Consider the following 24,503-nt stretch of genomic DNA (forward strand, 5'->3'; position numbering starts at 1 on the left):
AATGACATTTGATAAAAAATTAGTAAAAAACGAATAATAAATAAATAATCAATAATGGAATGTCGATGATTTTATAGGCTTCGATTAATATATAGTTGCCACAACTTTCTAGGCTAAGGACGTACGTATTTTAACGTCTTTCTGTGTTCACGTGCAGAAACAAAAAGGCCTAAGTATTTACTCTTGTGTAGCCCTTATGAAGACATTTCTTTATGATGTCGTCTTAAAAATGTGATAACAATTTTAGTAGGAGCGCAGGTTCGCCCTGCGATAGAGTTATGGAATGCCAAATTGGTGATTAGCATTCGAATCCATAGAGTACCACAAAATATACCTCGTTCGTTAAGTCGAGGGTAAGTTATAAAATTGATGATCCATTATCGTGGATGATGGGTGCTAACTGACTAGCTGTTTAATCCCTCTAGTCAATGGTTGAAAATAAATGAAAGCCATGAGTAGACTTAGTAGACTCTAATCAAGTATTAGGAGAAAAAAATTGTCGCTAAATAAAAAAGTTATCTAGGACTGGCTACTGAACTTATAGAAAAGGAACCAAACAAGATACACGATGGCTCTCTGTGATAAAAAGTTTGGTGTCATAAAATGTGCGTTTTGAAAACAACCAAAAGTATTAGACAAGGGTTAAAAAGGAATTGGAAAAAAATAACAATATTTAAATGCCAGAAAGGGAAAACTCAAATTTTGTTGTCCATACTTTAAAAACAACAACAAAATCGTAAACTGAATAAATGAACTTTCAAATTTTAATGTAAATGCAGTGAAATTATGGTAATATTGATCACACTTTTGATATAAGTTATATCTGACTCAATAGCTTGAATAAAAAATACACTCTTGATACTGAAACCGTCGAAACAGTTCTCTGTTGTTCACAGCAAAACTAACAGAATATTAAGATATATTTATGGTTATAAGAGGCATTTAGCACTTTGAACGTTATATTATTTTGAAGGACCAAATGACTTTTTATTGTTCGTATTTTATATTATATTGAAAGACCAAATGGTTCCTTGTTGGACGTATGTTATATTATCTTGGAAAAACCACGACAGATTGCTGTAGTTATATTACAAGGATCACATGACACTTTCATATTGGTATGTTATATTAGGATGTCAGCATGAAACTTTGCTGTTTGTATGTTATACTAGGATGAAACATGGACATACTTCAGGCAATCAAACAATAAAGTAGTGTTATTGATTATTAAAAGTTGAATACATGAATATGTTTTACTCTATCCTATAAATATTTCTAATTATTTATTAATCTACTTCTAGCTACCTGTCTTGAAGCCTAAATTTTTAACTTATTCAGGTCTTTTTGTTTGTGGATCATGCTCTATTTTGTTTGGGTAAGTGACTTTATTACTTTTTTGTCATTCAAATAACTCAAAAAACTGCATTTATTACAGTTGTTTTCTCTAACAATTAGTTGTAGTAATACTTTGTGATTGAGCTTATCTTATAGCAAAAATGAATGTTTACATTTCGATTTCAAATAATACATGCTAATGAGACCCAAACGAGCGGGTACTGTGCTGTTGTATGCAACTGGTGAAGTCAGACAAAGTTTTTTTTTTGCTTTCATTTCGCGTAAAATTACACGATGGCTGTCTGGCTAGCCGTCTTTAATTTAACAGCAAAAGGCTAAAGGGAACATCTGTACGTGATTCCAATTATCCATGTATTTCATGAATTATGAAGCCTCATTTCCTAATAGGCCAAGCATGGCCGGGTGGTTAAGGCAGTTGACTTGTAAGCTGAGGGTAGCGGGTTCGAATCCCCGTCGCACAAAACATGCTCGCTCTTTCAGCCGTGGAGGCATTATAACGTGACAGTCAATCCCACCATTCATCGGTAAAAAAGTAGCCCAAGAGTGGGTGGTAATGACTAGTTGCCTTCTCTCTAGTCTTACACTCCTAAATTAGGAGCAGATAGCCCTTGTGTAGCTTTGCGCGAAGTTCTTAAAAAAACCAAATATTTTCTAATACGTTTGTACAATTTTGTGTTAATGACAGATCACACAGTATTTTAGTCTCACCGTCTAGACACTAGTTATTCGATCACGGGTTTTATACAAACATTAAATTTTGGAAGTTACAAACAATGAGCAACTGTGCCTAAAAATTGTATTTATAGCAATTTTTATTTATTTTCTGACTTTCTACATGTGGCGTAAAGTAAGTAAATCTGAGGATTATAACGCTAAGAATTAGGTTTCGACACCTGCGTTGATCAGATGCTTAACAAATAAAAAAAAAATTCTACCTTGCTACAAATTTAATTACGGCTTAAAATTATAAACACATATATACTCAAAGTGATGTATTTCAAATATTTAATGAAACGCCAACTATACACATGGCTTTCTTTTAAGCCTAGATTCCTTTTTATCACTAATTTAATAACGTCACCACGAATGCTAAGAATCCAGGAAAATACAAGTAAAACTAAAACCAAATATCTATCTTAAAAGCTAGGTAAAGTAATGTATGCATCACTGGGCACGACTAACATTCACTTTTTAAAATGTTTTAACCAATTTGTATTAACTTTTTATATATTTTATTTTACTATTTGTTTGGAATAGTATTTAATAAATGTACAGATTTTAATCTCACATTATTCAGCTTATTAATACCAGTGTACTCTAAGCCAATAAATCAATCAGCAAAGCTTTCATCCGCTACGATTACGAAAAGGAACCTTCCAACCCATATTGCTATTGCGTTAAAGCTTAGCATATCTCGTAGTATCATTACTTAGATAATATACAATGGTTTTAGACAACGAAACGAAAATCAAATCAACTGCGCTTGATCACATAACAGGTGCGTCCCTAGATTCAGCTAATTAAATGTGGTCTTGGAAGTCGACGTCTGCGTACAGTAGACGATCTGTGGATCCTTTGTCGGTATATTTGACTTTGCTATTTACCGCAGAAGTTTGTTAACAAGAAAACTGCGATGTTAGACAATTTTGCCATTGTCGTCGGACTGATGAGAATGAGCGATGGTTGAAAAGCTTTTTTATGCAGTATAGACAATAATTCCAGATTTTACAAGGATACATGGATATTTACTTTCACAAGACATCGATTCTAGCTGTTCAGAGTAATAAAATACAAGTGTTGTTCCTCAGGTGCGTTTCTCTCCGATGGATCAGGGGTAAGCTTACGGATTTACAAAGCTAAAATCAGGGGTTCGATTCCCGTCGGTGGACTCAGGAGATAGTCCGATGTGGATTTTCTATAAAAGAAACACACACACACACACACTGATGCACAGCATTAGATTTTCAGCAGTGGGCAAAACGTAGACAGTCTGACGTGTAGCCTTGCAATAAAACAAACAAACAAATAAAGTGTTTTGATCTTACCTATAATGTGCGCGATCTGGCATAAAGGCTTTTATAAACGCAATGTTTGTGGTGTTTCTGGTGGAATTTTCTCTTATGTTACAACCCTAATTATGTTACAGGTTCCTGGATAAAGCAAAATCAGGTTCCACTTTTCTTATTCTTGCCATTGCTGTACGGATTATTGAAGGCTTAGGGGGAGGAGCCTACTACACGGCTAGTCCCGCCATTTGTGTTTCGGAATTCTCTGGAAAAACAACAACCGCATTTGTAAGTAGTTCAAACACCCCTACTTACCACCTCTATTTTGAATACAGAACTCTCACGTAAAACATGTAATTTACTTGTAAAGTTTTGACACATACAGACACACGCATATGCACAGTATACTGCATACGTGCGGCAAAATTTACTATACACTTATTTCATTCTAGAACATCCCATAATTTAATTGATTTTATATTATTTTCCTGATATTTTGTTTAGTTTCTTTGTTTGTTTAAAGTTAAGCACAAAGCTACACAATAGGCTGTCTGTGATCTGCTCACCATGGGTATCGGAAATCGCTTTCTAACGTTGTAAGTCCGCAGACATGCCCTTGTGCCACTGGGGGCCATTTTCTTTAGTATCAGTCGTTTGCTACCAACCATTTTCATACTGGTCATTGTTACTTGAGACATTTCATTCATTCCACACCTTTTCCTCTATGGCTCAGTGACAAGTCTGTGAACTTATAACCCTAAAAAGTTAGGTTTCGATATCTTCAGTGAACAGAGTCCAGTTAGTCTTTTGTGCACCCGGCATGGCTAGGTGGTTAAGGCACTCGACGCGTAATCTGAGAGTCGCGGGTTCGAATCCCCGTTACACCAAACATGCTCGCCCTTTCAGCAGTGTAGGACGTAATAATGTGACGGTCAATCCCACTAGTCGTTGGTAAAAGAGTAGCCCAAGAGTTGGCGATGGGTGGTGATGACTAGCTGCTTTCCCTCTAGTATCACACTGCTAAATTAGAGACGGCTAGCGCAGATAGCCATCGAGTAACTTTGAGCGAAATTCAGAAGAAACCAAACCAAATAGCCCTTTATGTATCTTTGTGAAAAGATCACATAAACAAAAATTTAAAAAAACAACCACCGAGTATCTAATATTAATAGAGCCCTCTTTTTTAACAATACGTGCAGTAATATAATGTGCGTCTTTTACAGTTCAGAGAATATCTGAAAGTTTCCAGTTTATTTTCTTGAACTTCCGATTCGGTTTAGTTTAGTGTCGCTTTTAGAATAAATATGTGTGTAAATTCATGATCAATGGACACGGAAAATGATTACAAACTTAAAGAGAACGGTCATTTTCCCTTAAGGTTTCCTTATGTTCAAGATGGATCTGGTTTTGTTTTGTGACTTGCATGCCCAGATCCTAAATCTTAGGATTCAAGGCTCATGGCTCGTTGCAACAAAGGAAGCACTCCACACTATGGGTTCCTAGTTATGCTACCAGAGTGACAGTCAAAACCCACTATTTAATTAGGCAAGGATCCCTCGTTGTGCCATCAGAATAATAATTAAAACCCACTATTCAATTAGACAATGGTCCCTGGTTACGTCATAAGAGTTATAGTAAAAACCCACTCTTCAATTGGACAAGGGTCTCTGGTTGTGGCTTCAGAATGATATTCAAAACCCAATATTCAATTACCCAAAGGTCCCTTATAGTTCAGCAATTCAAAATTAAAGATGGCTACGTGTAGATATCGCGTTGTAGCTCTGCACAAATGTCTGAAAAAACAAAACAAAACTGTCGTCCAGTAATATATCCACTTGATTAAACATTTTACATAAGACTTTTGCAAGTACCTCATGGTAAAGCTGTTTTATAAAACTCGAGGTCCTTTTTTTTTTGTATGGTTGTTGTAAAGTTCTTAATTTTCTATGGTAATAATGGTCATTTCTTTTTCCTTTTTACAATTTCAAGTATACATCCGTACGATTCTGCTGGTTGGGGTGCTTGACTCGCAACCTGCTGGCCATTGGTTCGAATTCTGCCATCGAACATGCTTGCCCTTCTAGTCGTGGGGACGTTGTAATAATGTGTCAGTCAATCCCCCTTTTAATTAGTAAAAGAGCAGACCAAGCGTTAGCGATGCGTGTTGTTAACTAGTTATCTTCTCTCTGTAAACTATTATATCGAAATTAGGGACAGATAGCGCAGATAGCCCTTAAATAGCTGAAATCCAACAAACAACACATCCACACCCTTTCACGTCGACACGTATAACTAACTTTTGAGGTAAGTGATCTCCCCAGAGACACAGCGGCATCTCTTCGGACTTACAACGCTAGAATCCGAGCTTCGATACTTGTGGTGGGCAGGGTACGGATAGTCCATTGTGCATCTTCGTGCTTAATTACAAACAATCAAACAAATCAGTTGAGTGAAGTTTTGACAAGTTAGCTTAATTGACTAAGACGATTTTAAGAGTTTTTTTGTTGTTGATTAGTTACAGTTTTGATGATCAATAAATATCTAATCGCGTTTCTTACGTGTCTGGTAAATTAGGCTCTGGATAAGTTACTCAAAGCACGAAAAACGCCAGGCCATGTGGTTTATAGTCCTGTTAACATCCGACCAATGACACTATTACTAACTATACAGCAGTTAAGTTTAGCCAATGACCATTGGAGACTGGAAATAACATAAACTGTTTCACTTTGACACAGTGTGTAGAAACTGAAAACAACTTTTAATATCACGTCATCATCAATTTCTTCAATTGTTTGATTTAATTGCTATAAAAAGTCCCCCACAAAGTTTATTTACGACTGGAAAGCTTTAATGGCCAGAACCTCTTTAAACCTCACTGTTCGTTCATCAGAACAACGTCAAAGTGTTCAGATTTAATACTACAACCACACTCTATATTATGTAAAACTCGTAATGTGTTATAGATAGAAGAAGTAGGAAGCCCTTAGAATCCTTTGCCAGAGACATTTGATGGTGGACCCAATACAGCTTTTCAAGCAGAATGGACATTAATACTTACGCAGAAATTTCTGCATTTTCATAATTTTGTCCTTGAAAGAGAAGAGATGTCTACAGACAAATCCAAACTTTATAATTTCAAAAGTGATTGAATTAAGTTCGAACATGATGATATTCTACTTGAAGCATCAGATGAAATAATATTGAGGTTCAAAGAGGTTCTGGATAACTAGAATAAAAATCAAAGATAAATCTATTAACATGCGAATTAGAATAGAATTTTTAGCAACTCAAAACAAACTCTAACAGTTCCCCACGTGTACGACAGTGATTTTTACAGCACGAATTTCCTTGCGGTAGATGCCGCTGTCTTCATAATTCTTTAGTCCATTGCGAGTGAGCCCAAAACTAACTACCCAAGCAGCTACCCAAGTAGCACAGCGGTATGTCTGCGGACTTATAACGCTATAACCCGGGTTTCGATACCCGTGATTGGTAAAGCATTGTGTTGCTTTGTGCTTAACTCTAAAACAAACTATTCAAGCAAAGTACCTTAATTTTGAATGTTGTACCACTTACATTTCTACGACTAATGGTTAGCGTGTAAGGTTGAGTAACAGATAGATCCGAGATTAAAGTCGCTATATATTCCCGAACACGCTTCGCATTTTCAGCTTTAGGAAATATATTAATGATAGAGTCAATCATGCTATACGAGTCTGTCACCAGCTGTCTCTCTTTCTTCTGAGAGATATACCAACAACCAAGTGTTTAACTATCGTACCATATCAGCAACGAGTAAACTTACGAGAATCACATATTGCTTTTATTCACTCCGTCATTTCTCTTTGTATGTCTTGACCAGGTATGTTTGTATCTATTTATATAATTAATTTGTTATCGCTGTCACTAGATTTACGTTTACAGATTTATCCCGAAGTTAGAGAAATACACGTAGAGAGAGAAGGGGAAGACAAATATTTTTTGTCCTGAAGTCGTTTTAAGATGTATTCTGCCAAAGAACCGTATTTGAAATTCGTGAACTAGTAATTAAACTTATACCAGTTACAAACAAAGAGCAAGCATTACACTCTTTTACTCACAGATATTTTATGTTATCTTTTTGGATTCTCTAGTCTACCATGGAAATGATGTTTGGTGTAGGAATGGTGATTGGACCAACAGTAGGAGGAGGTTTGTATCAGGTATGTTTGTTCATACTTTTCATATTTATTTTTATGTAATAAAATATTTCGGAAAATATGTAAAGGAATAATAAAAAATAGAAAGCGATATAAACCAGTTTTTGATCCACTCACCCTAAATACAAAAAAACAAAACAAAAAAAAAACAACTCAATTTTCCTACACTGTCAAACCGCCTTATTATCATTGTGGTTTACGTAGGGTAATAATTTCAATGGTAGTTTATTGAAGTTTTCTCCACTAAAGGGTTAGTACCTTAGCACGAGTAAATACCAGATGAACTGAAAAACTGACAATTTTTAGAGAGAGGCTGATAAGAGAATTCGAACGAACACAAATCCTGGCCTTTACATCATAACAAATATTAACATTTTCCTGTAAACTGATTTAATATAAAGAAACTAAAATCGACAACTGTACAGACCGGTGAGGTGGGAAAAAGTCATCATTGCTATGCTTAATACATGCATCTCGTTCGAATGATGTTATTGTTGTGAACAGGAGACGGAACGTGTTTCTGTGAGAGATACACTTTGATGTGCTACTGTAAATTTGCCATGGTCATTATATCTCGGTTCTTTGGTGTTAGTGTTGTAAATATTAGACGGAACGTGTTTCTGTGACAGAACTAACATATTGAGGTACCGTTGTACATTTGTCATAGTCAGTATATCTTGTTTGTTTGTATGTTTTTGAATTCTGCGCAAAGCTACACGAGGGCTATCTGCGCTAGCCATCCCTAATTTAGGAGTGTAAGACTAGAGGGAAGAGAGCTAGCTATCCATCACCACCAACCACCAACTCTTGGGCTACTCTTTTACCACAGAATAGTGGAATTGACTGTCACATTATAACGCCCCCACGGCTGAAAAGGCGGGCATGTGTGGTTTGATGAAGATTCAAACCCGCGACCCTCAGATTACGAGTTGAGTGCTGTAACCACCTGGCCTTATATCTTGTTTATCTGCGTTATTATTGTAAAAAGCGGAGATTTGTTAAATGCGTATTATATGTTTATATAATTTATACTGTAGTCTGTAACACGTTAGTCAATTTATGTAAAACATAAACACCATGCTTGATCACTAACCTCAACTACCCTGACGCTTTTCTTTTAAGGTTAATCTTGTGAACAACTTCTACCTTAAGGTACTTACGCCGAGATTCTGTCTTGGGTCTTATAGTAAAAGGGGTCGGAAGTTTGCCCTGGATCTTGCAATGGAAGAGGTCGCGATTCTGTCCTGGATTTTATGGTGCAAGAAGTCGCAATTCTGTCTTGGATCTTATTGTGCAAAAAACTGTGACTCTGTCTTGGGCCTTACAGTGGAAAGGGCCGCAATTCTGTCCTTGGTCTTATAGTAAAACAGGCCGGGACTCTGTCCTAGGCCTTTTAGGGGAAGGGGTCGGGCTTCTGTCCTGGGTCTCCTTGACAAAACTTCTAGTCTGAGGTCTTCGCATAGGACTTTAAGCAATGAGTTGTTTTGATATTTACAAGAGGGACATCCAGGTTTTACTGACCTCCATACTAGTTTGACTAAACGGGTTATCAATTAGGTGAATGTTGACTGACACACCTACAACAGCACATACGACAGGAGGATCAGAGACCAATAATGTTCACTAGTCATTCATTTGTAACATTTTAAATTAACTCGGAGTTTTGTGTTAAGTTCAAATAATATAATAAAAGTCAAGTTGTCGTTAATTCTTAGTTGGTATTTTTGTTGCAACAAGATTTTTAAAATTCCTTTTCTTTTTTAGGTCGGAGGCTACATTCTACCATTTTTAGTGTTGGGTTTACTTCTGCTATTTTCATCTTTAATGATATTCTTCATTCTTCCAGATATCGGTACATTTTTGTTTATTACACGTGTGAACAAACTGTAATAGCTAAGCCTAAAATGAACAAAGAGTTTATTAAATTTCTGAATGGTTAAGTGGCATAATATCATAAGATTTGTCGCTAAAAAATGTATGACTTATTAGAGAAATTGTCTATTGGATCTTATACAAAGCTACACAAAGCCTATATGCGCTGACATTTCTAATTTTGAAGCGACAGATTTGTGGGATGACCAACTATCGCCAACTCTTGAGCTATTTTTATTATATTAAAATAGTGGAAATTGATATATCCACTGCCTAATAGTATGGAGAGCGATTCTGTTGTGTTTTTGTGGTGACAACAGGACTTAAACCGCGGATCCATATATACATAGGATGACACCTTAACCAATGGACTACTTTTGGCCCAAGAGAAATGAAAGTAATCCATTTAACACACAATCACTTCCACAACAGTTCTTTCACACAGCTTATTTTGAACTGACGGTTCAGTATGTGGCACTCAAAACATACACGTTTTAGTCTAATTTAAGCCGAATGTAGTTACTCTGTAATAACACGTTAAAGCGCCTTACTAGTCAACGCTAGGGGAAATAGCTTTTTAGCTCAGTTGGTAGAGCTCTCTCTTCGTGTGCGAAAAATCTGGCTCAAGCACGAGACGATGAAATATAAATTACTACAGTGACAAATAATTAAACGGTCATCACATAACCTTGAAGTTTGTGGCTCGAGGATGGGCTTAGTTTGTGAGAGAAGAACGAATGTACCAGTTCAAGTTTTAAAAGTGACTTATTAGGAAACACTAGAAGACTAATCCATCAATTCAAGTTTAAGATCACTCGTTCCATGTACTAAACAAGCTTGACTCACTTAACACAACAGTCATCTAACTTCATTGATTTTATTTATTTGTTTCTAGTTAAACCCAAAGCTACACAATGGGTTGTCTGTGCTGTGCCCGCACACATCGAGACCTAGCTTCCAGCGTTATAAGTCCACAGACTTAGGGCTGAGCCACTAGAGGGCGAACCCATTTTGAATTAAAGGTAAATATCTTGGAAGAAGACTTATTTGAAGCAGTAATTCAATAAAAACTTACGAACCATTAAACACGCTCTCTGACTCTAGAAGAACTCATAAAACTTACATATCTCGTATTTCAAACTCATGCAAAGGCGGAAATGCTTTTATTTTAAACATTCCCTTTAAATTATTTTTAAAATGGATTTTATGAAGTTTATGTGCTGTGTCGGGTATCGAGACTCGGGTTTTAGAATTATGAGCCTTCAAACTTACCGCTAAGCTATTGATAAGCAACATGCTTGAGGGCTTGCAATGCTAAAATCTGGGATTTGATAACACACAAGAGGCAGGGTACATATAGCTCACTGTGTAGTTTTACACTAAGAAAACAACAAACTATTATAATTGTGTAATTAAGTATAACATTCCATAAACTAGAGTTACAAGTCCTAAAAAGACAATTGACTACAGACTTTTTTTCTCTCCATTCTTTTCTTAATTAGTCCATTACGAATTTTAATGCCCGGCATCGCAAGGTGGTTAAGGCACTCAACTCATAATCTCCGTCACAACAAACATGCTCGCCCTTTCAGACATGGGAGCGTTACAACGTGACGGTCGATCCCACTATTCGTTGATAAAAGAGTAGCCCAAGAATTGGCGATAGGTGGTGATAAATAGCTGCCTTCCCTCTAGTCTTACACTGCTAAATTAGGGACGGCTAGCACAGAAAGCCCTCGTGTAACTTTGTGCGAAATTCAAAACAAACCAAATCAAATAAATCGCAGACATGTAAAATTACCTTTTGAGCTCCATATTTCACCTTTTACAAGTCACTATGAAGGTCTATAATTCAGTACCAGGAATTATCAACCAGGCTCGGTTGTTAATGCTACTAGAACGCGGTACAACAAACATGAGTTTATTAAACACATGTACTATCAATGGAAAAGAGCTCAGTTGGTCCAATAGTTATTATACGGTCTTAAAACTAACGTGATGGATATGATAACAACACGTGCGAATTAACATATCAGCATTATTCAATGCACAGCTGCTCATGGATATCGCCAATACGCAGTGAACACATTTCTTGGGTGGTCTAAACCCAAGTTTGAGAGTTAGTCATACGACTGTTCATGATGTGTCACAACAGTAAGGGTAAACGTAGGATAAAAATACATGACATTACACAATGAAAAACTAATATATTCGTTACGTAACTAAAATCTTGAGTGGGAATTAAAACATCGTGAAGCACTTGTAAAGTTCAGACATTCTCTAATCGATGATACGTAATGCATTCGTTACATAATAACTATAACTATAAGTTACCAGGGCACAAGTTATAATGTGGAGAACAAGAGATTTCCTGGTTTTTGGAGGCGACTATCAGTCTTACCTTCTGTTCTCAAAGCCTCACTAGTAAATAAAAAATAATAATAAGAAAAATAAATGAAAAAATAATAACTGAGGAAGACGTGGAAGCTAAAGCCTACAATGTCCCATATATATATCACCTGTCCCCCATTGGCTCAGCGGTATGTCTGCGGACTTACTTACAACGCTAAAAACAGGGTTTCGACACCCGTGGTGGGCAGAGCACAGATAGCCCATTGTGTAGCTTTGTGCTTAATTCAAAACAACAAAAACAACAGCAATATGTATCACCACCCTTTACTTCCTGCAGACAGCTGTAGGAAGGTTTACATTATATATATATGAAAGTAAATAAATCTCGTATCATACTTTGGTTTTCTAGCATATTAATCGTGTGAATAAAGTTAAATACTGAGATGTACCAGTGTTGTGAATAAAGTTAAATGCTGAAATATATTGGTAGTCTTCAGAAGGTCTGAATACAGTTAAATGTTTTCGTTCTGAACGATAATAAATCAAAATTAAAGGTCGTAGTCATGTAAGTACGATTATAATTAGTTATGAACAAATACATTTATAGAGATTGTGATTAATTTCAACGTGATATTTAAGCTTCATCAAATGGTTTTATTCTAGAAGCTGAAGTTAACACAAGTGGTGGATACAAACGTTTACTTCTAGACCCCAAGATGGTGACATGTGTCATGGTGCTCATTAGTGGCTTTATTTTCTTTGGGTATAATGACGCCACCTTAGAACCACATCTCAGGAAGGTTAGTAACCTTTAATAAAAGATTAATGTGAATGGAAAACTCATACGTTTAATTCAAGAAAAGGGATCGAAAAATTTCATCATAGATTCCAAATTATTATCTCTTCCCCAATTGCTTTCAAAACGTTCTCCAGCTAAAAGAGATGCTTGAACAACAGTGTATTCAGAAAGTTTCGATTGTCGTAACTTTTTTCAAGCTATCCTAGGAACACATTACGTCTTAAAGTAAAGGTCTATGTGGAGAAAGTTTGTTAAGGTTTGACAATATTGAAACAATTGGTGGTATACAATAATGCAGGAGTGTACATCATCGTACAATATTCACACGCGTAAGTCATGACCAGTTTGCATTTCAACTGAGCAACTGATATACACATATATTTATTATTATTATTTAGTTCGACTTAAAGCCAGCTGTTCTTGGAATGATATTCGTTGCTGTTGGAGGAGTGTATGCCTGTACTACACCGTTTTGGGGATATTTATGTGATAAAGGTGTAAGTACAAACTTCTATTTTTTTTTTTTTTGCTGTTTCTGAGTAATTTGATGATGCTTATTCTAAAAATCGTTGTTGAAAATTAGTAATAATCCCTATTTTTCGAGTTACGATAGGTTTATTCAAAATAACTTTTCCTTTCCTAACTCTATATTTATTATTTGAAAATTGCATTTAAGAATGTTTAAAATAGAACATAATAAAAATATCGGTTTAAAAAAGCAATGAGTATGATAATATTACAAACTGAAAATACATTCAGTTTATGTTCAAAACGTTCATCTTGGTATTATTTTTTGTAATAAAATATCTGCTTGATCTTCTGCACCTTTTCTGTGTGTTCTCAGTTTCACGTTGCAAGAATCAACAGTAATCTCCTGTCATCGCAGGATTTTAATCGTCCTTGTAGATATAAATTGGTGGAAGCATTTACCACATTCTTCGCTCACTACACTTAAATCATTCAGAAAGAAGTATAAATGGGAGAGAAAGAAGAACTTCTTTGCTGACATCCTAGACTCCATTTTCCTGTAATTCCCGAGCACATAATTAATCATTGCAGCATGGTTTTCATCTCTGTAATATTCTAAGAAATTTTGACAACCAGTTTGAATTATTTCCAGGCGACAATTTCTTTCTGATAGGATACTGTTCCAAAATAATAATCCATCAGCACTTCTCGAATTTGTGGTCCAAAAAAGATACCTCCTAAATTTTAGAAACTTGTCAGACAACCATAACCATCTTTTTCATTTATTTTACTATTATAACTTCACGAGTCTTAGTTTAATATCAAGTGAAACACATTTTCAGGAATCACTAAAAGTTGATACTCGATATTTTGTTTCTCTGATAACTAATTCTCTGTCACTACCAATTCCTTCTTTGTGAAATGATTGTTATCATCTGGGCTGTACCAAAGACACAAAAAAGCAACAATGCTTGGTTTATCCACTCTGCAGGTCTAGCAGGGATGCAGTAACGTTTAGATCACCATTTATGTTCCAAGTATGGTGATAATATTTGATGGCCTAAAGCATAATTGCTCTTTTCTTATTCAACCATCACATCAAACTAGATGTACAAACTGTAAAACATATATGTGGAGCCCATTTCTTGTTTGTTTTTTGGTCCTCAATTTTATACACAGACTAGTGATATTAAACTACCTTTACCTCATGTGTGATGTTTTTCCCTCGTGAAACTGTGATATATTTTCCACAAACGAAGCAAAAACTGTTTGGATGTTTTTGTACTTTCAGACTTTACTAGGAATGGATGCAGCCAGTATTTCAAATCATTATCAAAAATTACAAGACAATTTATGTTTACTGAACTAGGGTTCAATAGATGTAAAAAGGAAACACGAAATTTTACAGAATTTCATTATATCACGGGTATGATGTGGGAAGAAGATTGAACTTTGTTTTGACTGCACGTGTAGCGAGGCGAAGTGGTTGTTTGTTTGGAAATTTCGCACAAAGCTACTCGAGGGCTATCTGTGCTAGCCGTCCCTAATTTAACAGTGTAAGACTAGAGGGAAGGCAGCTAGTCATCATCACCCACCGCCAACTCTTGGGCTACTCTTTACCAACGAATAGTGGGATTGACCGTCACATTATACACCCCCACGGCTGGGAGGGCGAGCATGTTTAGCGCGACGCGGGCGCGAACCCGCGACCCTCGGATTACGAGTCGCACGCCTTACGCGCTAGGCCATGCCGGGCCGAGGCGAAGTGACCGACTGAGTGAGTGAGATGCAACTGCCAGAGAGGTGTCTGACCCCGCCTCTTTCATTCTCAGATAGACTTTTCGAATGTTATAGCAAACTAAGCACGTGAAGGTTTTACGATTCAATGGTGTCCAAAGTGAGTGTGTGGTGCAATTCACTAGAATTATGTTGAAAACTAACAAAATAGATAAACAATACATTTGGGAGTTTACAACAATACAATACAGTCAGTGTTTGAAGTTATGAAAAATGTATGTCTTTTACCACTAAATTGTTCAAGTAAATGTTCACAACATAAATCTATTCTACTGAATTGACTGCATGGAATATTTCACACAGTGTCCATAAAATGTAAAGACATTACACAGTGATGGATAAATTCTGACTACACTTTTTAAAAACCAATAACACATCAAATTACCCAGAATTACTTCAGTTTTCTCCAACAACAAATTCTTTCTTGTCTGGTGTTGTGCAAATTACACGAAGCTTACATATCATGCCAATTACAGGAATATAGCAAACAGCTAAATTCTGTCCCAAAAGTTCCCTCTCTCTTCCGACCCACCAAGATTTTATAATATTGCAGCCGTGGCAAGAATTTATTTTGTGTTTCTTTGTTTTTGAATTTTGCGCAAAGCTATACGAAGGCTATCTACGCTAACCGTCACTAATTTAGCAGTGTAAGACTAGAGGGAAGGCAGCTAGTCATCACCATCCACCGCCAATACACTTTACCAACGAATAGTGGGATTGACCGTAACATTATAACGCCCCCACGGCTGAAAGGGCGAGCATGTTTGGTGCGACGGGGATTCGAGTCGAGCAACGTAACCACATGGCCATCCGAGTACTATTTTGTGTTAATATGGTTGTTATTCAAAATATTCAAGAGAGAATATGTAGTCCTTATTCTGTGATACAAAATTGTATTCCCTAGGACAATAATGAAAATTAAAGTTAACACTCTATTTCACACATTACAAAAATACGGTTGATATAAAAAAAGTTTTATTTTGAATTTCTTACTTAGATAGCTCTGTATCGCACAAAAAATGAAACACTTTAGTTAGAGTTTCCAGCTTATTTTAAAAACATGAAATATACTTTACGTTTTTATTCCTTTAGTCAAACCCACGCTTGATGTGTCTTGTAGGATGTGTGACGTGTTTCATTAGTCTTCTTCTAGTGGGCCCAGTACCATTCTTCAATTTTGAAGCGTAAGATTGAATTTTATTTACGTAACTAAATTTAAGTTTAATGTCACTCTAAAAGCACCGGTAATTAGCTACGTATTTCTGAAATAGTAATCATAGGAAAATACGAATGAAGGTAGAGAAGAATTTAATACAGGTATAATACGCCAATAAGAGAATGTTAATTTTTTTTCACGTTTTCAGTGCTGACTGAAATATTGTTTGCTTGTTTGTTTTTGAATTTCGCGCAAAGTTACACCAGGGTATCTGCACTAGCTGTTCCTAATTTAGCAGTGTAAGGCTAGAGGGAAGGCAGCTAGTCATCACCACCCACTGTCAATTCTTGGGATAATATTTTACTAACAAATAGTAGGATTGACCGTACATTATAACGCCCCAACGGATGAAAGGGCGAGCATGTTTGGTGCGACGCGGATTCGAACACTCCAAAATTAGGGACTGCTAGCGCAGATAGCCTACGTGTAGCTTTGCGCGAAATTCTAAAACAAACAAATTATATTGTTTACTATTAAATAATTGTGTAAATAAATTATTTCGTGTTCTTTCAGTGACCTCTGGTTGATTATTTTACGCTAGCCCTTCTAGGGCTAGGACTGTCTGCAAAATTGGTCTCCACCTTTACGATGGCGTTACAGAATGCCACGTAAGTTGACGGCTACTTTTTTTGTAAAGCGTATAGTTTTTATGTAATGCTAGAAGTACAGAGTAAATTGGTTGCTACTGGCCGATTAGTCCTGTGGTCGGCGATTTGAATTTATTTAGTGACGACATCAAGCTTTACCAATATTCTTCGTTGCTTAATGTGTTGGCAAGTCCCTTAAACAATTAGAGGGAGGGAAACAGTTGTTTATTTGATAATAAACTTTTCTAGCGTGTTGTTGTTTTTATGCAATTACCTCTAACTTTTAGTTTTAAATAATCAAAGCAATTATTCTCAAAGAATTAAAAGTTTCAAAGTCGTGCTTGACCAATCACAACAGTCTAAATTCGTACATGGTCCAATTAGAACAGTTTCAGTGTTAGATATCTCCAGTTAAGTCATGTGAGGTAATTCGTGATGACGAGAAACCCACTTGTGAGTAAAAATATATTTCAGAACGACTGGTATAGGTATTAACACTTTTACTAATAAAGCAGAGAACAACGTTTCGACCTTCTTAGGTCATCTTCAGTATAACCAAGTGGTTTGGGGCGGTCGACTCGCAATCTGTAGGACGCGGGTGGTGTTGATTAGATGCCTTCCTTTTATGACTGCAAAATTAGGGATGGACTTCGCTCGAGAGGCTTTATGCGAAATTCAAAGTGATCCACATTAAACATTTCTTGTTATAATGGCTAACATTTGTAAAATACTGATAGTTATATTGTAAGATAACTCGTTGGTTATTATTAGTGATTTAAATATATGTTAATGAACACAGCAATGATATTCATAAAATTGTAAAGTTATACATTGAAGAGACCGAAAATACATAGATATTGATATCTTCGTTTATATGTGTTTTTATACGAAGGTTAATATATAACCTGCCACGACAATATCATTCAGGGCGCTTGAAACTGCCACACATAACTTTCCTATTTACAGTGCTTAAAACGTACGTTTACTTCGTTTGTTTCAAAACACGAACAACTATACGGATAATAAGTTGCTAAGGTTTACTGATAACGTACGAGTTGAGGTGAGTCGAGCAACCTGCAATTAATCCATAATTGTCCACACCACTCGAGAGCGCAGATAATCCTGGCGTAGCTTTGTGCGAAATTCAGAAACAAACAAACAGTACTCAAGTTCGAACCCTATAACATGCTCGCTTTTTCTTCGTGGGAGGGGATGTTATAAAGTTACAGTCAATCCCACTATTCGTTGGCAAAAGATTAAGCCAAGAGTTGAAGGTGGGTGGTGTTGGCTACCTTCCTTTCCCTCTTGTCTATTACTTCTGAAATAAGGACTCGTAGTGCAGGTTGTCCTTGAGTAGCTTCACACGAAATTCAGTCAACGAACAAACAACGAAAGTACTTCAGTAAAGTAGATAATAATCGCCTCTCAGTGGCACAGCGTTACGTCTGCGGACTTACAGCGAAACAGGGTTTCGATATTTATAATGGGCAAAGCACAGGTATCCCATTGTGTAGCTTTGTGCTTAACTTTAAACAACATTAGACGATAATCAGCACCGATAATTAAGAAAATTGTCAACAATATTAAATTAAATTTTTTTAAATATTGTTAATAACATTCAAATTTAAAAGTTGACAAATAAAAATAAATGTTAAAAAATTTTGATAAGTTCATGCTTTAATTCCCACCAATCATGGAACATGTAATGAAAAGTAAGTTATTTTTCTTTTGAAATTATTTACTGCTATTAACGAAGTCACATCAGTAGTTACTCCTCATCCACATGGCACGCCACTAGAGGGTGCCACATGCGTGTCGACTCCACGCAATGAAGAGGAAAAGAAGAGGTAGAGTTGATGACGTCCTTAGTATGTTAAATCAAAATTGGTTGTGTACTTCCTGGTTCTTTATCGTAAGAAACAAGATTTTGTCAAGAATGTAATTATATGAAGGAAGAAAAATAAGAGAAACGGTGAGATTGTCGTAAGCTTGCATGTTAAATAAGTGCGCTTTTTAGGACGATAACTGATTTAAATATAAAAGGTCAGGAAAGGTTAAAAAAGTAGGATTAAATGCAGAACTAAATAATTAGTGGAGTTTTTTTATACTGTAGATCATAAGTGAATCTGGCTATTGATTACATGTACAAAAATATATGATGATGTCGTGAAGATTGTGGTTCCGCTTCATGAAACTATGACGTCATGCCCGCCTGTCATACAGCCATAGCAACATGCTCTCTGTTACTACGTCTCAGAACTATAACGTCATCATCTCTGGTGACGTCATCAGCTCCACCCCTTGTATCCCTCCCCATTATCTAAGGTCAATACGCGTGTGGCATCCTTTAGTGGTGTGTCGCGTGGGTGAGGATGACTGCTATCATACAGTAATATTTTTGAGAATGAAAATCGGGGTGTTAATTTTAAGCCCACATGTGTGTGTGTGTCGGGGAGATAAAAGCGAAAAACATTTGTACATCAAGTAACTCGAGGCAAGCATTGTAAACATAATTAAGATTCAATGTCAATTATTAGTTAATTGGTCAGGTGGTGCGGGGGATTATCGGTAGTCGGTCATGATGTAGTAGTCTGGCTTGTTTTGAATTCGCGCAAAGCTACACGAGGACTTTCTACACTAGCCGTCTCTAATTTAGCAGTGTAAGACTAGAGGAATGGCAGTTAGTCAATACCACCTACCGCCAACTTTTACCAACAAATAGTGGAATTGACCATCAATTTATAACATCTCCACGGCTGAAAGGGCGAGCATGTTTGATTACGAGTCGAGTGCCTTAACCACCTGGCTTATGATGTTGTGAAGTCTGGTTAGAAACATGACATCCATTTTTATGTATAAATAACACTTACGTTATATTCCGTTGTCTGTAATTTATTACATTTCTTGTTTCTGATTATAATATTTTTTATTTCAAGTGATCGTGGCTTTCCTGACGATGTGTCCACTTATGGAATGATTGGTGGCATTTTTGCAAGTGTGTCCTCAATCGGGTAAGCCATATTTTCCTGCTTGTACATTTAGAAGCTATGATTGAGAGCATGGTCGTTTGTGTGTCCTCGATAGGGTGACCCATATTTTCCTTCTTGTAAATTTGAAACTTTCCTGTTGGAGTTCGTTTGATATAGTGATCAACCATTCCGATGGTGAAACAGATTGGAATCGTGGGGGAGTCAACGAGGGTCACTTATTTGCCATGTTAACTGCGACCATTGAATTCAAAGTTGAGACAGTAACTTTCCCTAACAAGTCTGTTTCCTCTTACAAAATAGCACTTTGCTACAGTGTCATATACCTGGAGGTACATGTCCTCTCTCAGTGTCTACTTCCTATGTTTGAATGTAACTCACTTCGAGTCATATTTAATTTAATATTACAACATCGAGGAACTTCCCTCCTTATAGTATTTATCCACTATTGAATGTAACTCACTTCGAGTCTTATATTTAATTTAATATTACAACATCGAGAAATCTCCCTCCTTCAAATGTTTATCCACCAGTTATAAGGAAGGTCTTTTATGATTCTTTGATGTGCGTTTTCTTCACTAACATCTCGTGTAATTTTAAACTAGTTTTTAAAATGCTCTTTTCATACTGTGAACTTGAATATTTCGTTTTTTGAATAACTTTAAACAGGAAACAAAAGTGGGTGAATTAGAGCTCACCATAAACAACTCTGACAACAAGCCAACTCTGACTGATGGATGTTAATAAATAGATACATACACATAATGGGTTATTTTTATGGTAAGATATATATAATTTTTATTTTAAACCTATATATATAAACTCATTCTCACCAACAGTATAACTTACGTGTCATATTTAACATGATATTGTTGCTTGTTTTTATATTATATACAGAGCTTTCATCGGACCATCTTTGGGAGGTTATCTTCTAGACACAACAGGATATGAATATGGTACGCTGGTGCTTGTAACTCTCGAAGCTTTACTGGTAAGTTACGGTCACGTGTAAATATGTGATCCTTGATCTTATAACCACAGTAAATATGTGATCTTTCATAATACAGTCACATGTAATCTTTCATATTACAGTCATATGTATGTGATCCTTGATATTATAGTCACATGTAAGTATCTATGGATTGATCTTTTGTAACCCTCGATGAAACTTCGATATTAATTATAATATTTTCCTATGTCTAATCAGTGTGTTCATTGTGAGTTCAGTGTTTTAAAAGAAGTTTATCCAGTAATTTGTAAAACTCAATCCCACATTTAACGTGTTATCAAACATTCTTTACACAGAACTGCACTATGGCTAGTCGTCCATAAAATGCAATGTTATAATGATTATAATTAAGATTGTACTATACTATAAATACTAAGCCGGCCTGGAAGATACAAGCTACACTAAAAACAGTGAAAATACCAGGGAAGATGTATTATACTACAAAGTAAAAACTAGCTGACGATAGAGGCTGTTCTACATAGAAAGTCAAAACGAGCTGATTATAGAGGCTGTTCTACATAGAAAGTCAAAACGAGCTGATTATAGAGGCTGTACTACACTAGAAAGTCAAAACGAGCTGATTATAGAGGCTGTTCTACATAGAAAGTCAAAGGAAGCTGATGGAATACACTGAAAGGTGGTTAGCCCCATCATTGTATCATTTTATTTTCTTAATGACGAAAGATCGTTCGAATCTAATACATTTCAATCTTTGTGGTTCATAAAACATGAAACCAAGAACGGAATCTTATGATCTGCATATTAATACCAGGAAAAGGAAACTGAAAGTTAGAGGACATAAGTATGTGTCTGTGTATCAATATGAATCGATGATCTGGACATAAGTATGTGTCTGTGTGTCAATATGAATCGATGATCTGGACATAAGTATGTGTCTGTGTGTCAATATGAATCGATGATTTGGACATAAGTATGTGTCTGTGTGTCAATATGAATCGATGATCTGGACATAAGTATGTGTCTGTGTGTCAATATGAATCGATGATCTGGACATAAGTATGTGTCTGTGTGTCAATATGAATCGATGATTTGGACATAGGTATGTCTGTGTGCCAATATGAATCGATGATTTGGACATAAGTATGTCTGTGTGCCAATATGAATCGATGATTTGGACATAAGTATGTCTGTGTGCCAATATGAATCGATGATCTGTTCTTCCATCGGATATTTTCAAATATCCACTAAAAACGTAAGAACAATATTTGTATTCGGAGTTGAATCCAGTTGGTTCCTAAAATTGTTTTTCAGGTAATCAGATGAACGTATGACTAGATTAGTTATGGTAGGTTAGCTGTAAGTTTACTAATTTACGACGCAAGAATCAGAAGTGTGATTTCCCGATGTGGACACAGTGCATCGTGTAGGGTTGCACTAAGTAAAATAACAGGTACTTGGTGTTTACATTTTTATATTACTGTTTGTTTGTTTTCAAATTTCGTGTAAAGCTACAACAGGATTATTTACACTAGCTGTCCCTATGATTATCAGTGTAAGACAAGAGGGAAGGCTGCTAGTCATCATCACTCACCGCAAACTCTTTTACCAATGACCGTGTTATTATAACGCAATAACTTAGCATGAGCAGGTAGTTAAGGCGTTCATCTTTTTAGCCATGGGGGTGCTAAACTATGTCGGCCAATTCTACAATTCAGTTAAAAGAGTAGCCCAAGAATTGACAGTTGGTGTCTAGCTGACTTCCCTCTAACCGTTTTCTTTTTCTCGGACTCACAAGACTAGAAATTGCGTTTTGATACCCATGGTGGACAGAGTAAAGATACCTTTCGTGTAGCTTTGTGCTTAACTTCAAACAAACAAACCTTTAGTTTTCCACTTCCAAATTAGGGACGGCTAGTGAAGAGAGATGTCATGTAGCTCTGCGCGTAATACAAATCAAACCATTGATAAAATATGCTTGTTTCAGATTCCCATTTTGCTGTTCTATGTTCTACGGAAAGGACCACAGGACAGGATGGAAGAAAAGAAAAAACTGATCTCTGAATCTCAGAAAGTTTAAGTATGGTATGAGAAGCGGATCACGAAATATTAACTTTGTCTGTGAAACTTACATGGGCTTGGAGAATGAGCTTTCAAATGCTCTACGAAATGTTAAAATGATTAGATATAAGAATCTGTATTCACTGAATACAGATGAGGATTATGTCAGTTTATCTTTGTCGAGAAGGTGATATTTTATATCGTACCATTTAATATTACTGGTGATGATTATTGTATTATAAATTTAATCAGCAGTTACTGAAGGTTATGTGTTACAGCTAATTGTAAGGTGTTTTATTGTGTCTTGTTCTTAGGACTTAACGGTTTATGTCAACCTTTACAAAAGGACTTATCAGTTTACGTCAACCTTTACAACCATATACCGTGTCTTATTCTAAGGGCATACCAGTTTATGTTAACCTTTGCAACCATATACCGTATCTTATTCTAAGGACGTATCAGTTTATGCTAACCTTTACAACAATATACAGTGTCTTATTTTAAGGACGTATCAGTTTATGTTAACCTTTGCAACCATATACCGTATCTTATTCTAAGGACGTATCAGTTTATGCTTACCTTTACAACAATATACAGTGTCTTATTTTAAGGACGTATCAGTTTATGTTAACCTTTACAACCATATACCGTGTCTTGTTCTTTGGACGTATCACTTTTTATATTAATTCTCGCGACAACTTAAAGTCTTTAACTTTGAATGCAAATTCTGAAACACCACAGTGTGTTGTACTCTTAACCAATCTACTGGAAAACATGCATTTGATTATTTCATCTTATTTTCTACACGTACCTTATTAAGTTTGTAGGCTTGTGACGCTGTTACCTAGAATTATATTTGATGAAGACAAAAATAGGAATTTGTAGTTTGAGTAAATACTATCGACAGTATCTCAAGATTTATTGGTGTACTTATAAGATTCCCATTTACATGATTTTAATTTTCTTACCTTTTATTTATCTTGTTTGCTGGCTTTTGTATTCCTAATTATGAATAAAGAAGTACTTGATATGGTAGCTAACTTTATACATCATAATGATAATAAACATAACTAATAGCTAGCTGATAAGGTATGTGATGATTTACTGTAGCTATTAGCTATTTGATCGCATTAGTTCCAGATGTAAAATGTTAAGCTACAGCTGCAGATTGTTGTAGATATTTGTTTGAGAATATATTGAACATTTATTGTTTCTGTGTAACAAACGTCTATACGTAATGCATAGTAATAAACAAATACATACCTAGACTGAGACATAACCCACACAAAACGCTTATAAGATTCCATTAGTAAAAAAAAAACAGCCTTTTCAATCAAAATTTATACGTCTTAAAATAAACCTTCGTGTCTTTTAAAGTTATTACTCCACAAATGTGGGTAAAACTATTTAATATGTGATTTTCTTTTTACTCCTTTACTTCACACATAAAAAAGGGGTTGACTCCCTAAAAACATAAATTGTAAAGTGTATAAAGCATTGAATAATAAATATCTACATGTTAAATTCATCTATTATTGGCTGGTAATTCCTCTTCCACACTGTACTTAAGTTTTTTAAAGAAACACTTTATACGTAAGAAGGCCAACATCAAGGAGTAATAATTTACATTAGAATTGTGAAGCTTTTAAGTTTACGTGAAACATAGAAGAAACAAATCGACTTCGCACTACCTTATTTAGTATTCTACAAAAGGTTTGGATGCAATATACCAAGCCATTTCTATTTTCAGCTGGCCAGAGAACAATAATTATTACAATTATTAGAGTGGATTTTATTTTCCTTGTAAGTGTAAAAAGCGTGCTTTTTTATCTATTT

The 24,503-nt window shown here is 35.8% G+C and overlaps 1 protein-coding gene and 1 long non-coding RNA gene across 5 annotated transcripts in view; both read left to right on the forward strand.

Moving 5' to 3' along the window:
* Nucleotides 1-19,663, forward strand: part of LOC143239088 (MFS-type transporter SLC18B1-like) — a 43,041-nt gene extending 23,378 nt beyond the window's left edge. For all 4 annotated transcript variants that reach the window (XM_076479902.1, XM_076479900.1, XM_076479899.1 and 1 more), the window contains 9 exons: nucleotides 1,302-1,375; nucleotides 3,503-3,650; nucleotides 7,496-7,564; nucleotides 9,326-9,413; nucleotides 12,449-12,585; nucleotides 12,983-13,081; nucleotides 15,942-16,033; nucleotides 16,579-16,673; nucleotides 19,589-19,663. In XM_076479902.1, the coding sequence (XP_076336017.1) occupies nucleotides 1,302-1,375; nucleotides 3,503-3,650; nucleotides 7,496-7,564; nucleotides 9,326-9,413; nucleotides 12,449-12,585; nucleotides 12,983-13,081; nucleotides 15,942-16,033; nucleotides 16,579-16,606 (735 nt within the window). In that variant the 3' untranslated portion in view covers nucleotides 16,607-16,673; nucleotides 19,589-19,663. The remainder of the gene's footprint in view (nucleotides 1-1,301; nucleotides 1,376-3,502; nucleotides 3,651-7,495; nucleotides 7,565-9,325; nucleotides 9,414-12,448; nucleotides 12,586-12,982; nucleotides 13,082-15,941; nucleotides 16,034-16,578; nucleotides 16,674-19,588) is intronic.
* A 76-nt stretch (nucleotides 19,664-19,739) lies between these two features.
* Nucleotides 19,740-22,633, forward strand: LOC143239089 (uncharacterized). The gene is made up of 3 exons (XR_013021020.1): nucleotides 19,740-19,971; nucleotides 20,537-20,630; nucleotides 22,594-22,633. It is a non-coding gene; the product is annotated as an uncharacterized LOC143239089 (long non-coding RNA).
* Nucleotides 22,634-24,503: the final 1,870 nt, after the last annotated feature.

The sequence above is a fragment of the Tachypleus tridentatus genome, chromosome 13, assembly GCF_004210375.1.
Source record: "Tachypleus tridentatus isolate NWPU-2018 chromosome 13, ASM421037v1, whole genome shotgun sequence".
In the NCBI taxonomy this organism is placed as follows: Eukaryota; Metazoa; Arthropoda; class Merostomata; order Xiphosura; family Limulidae; genus Tachypleus; species Tachypleus tridentatus.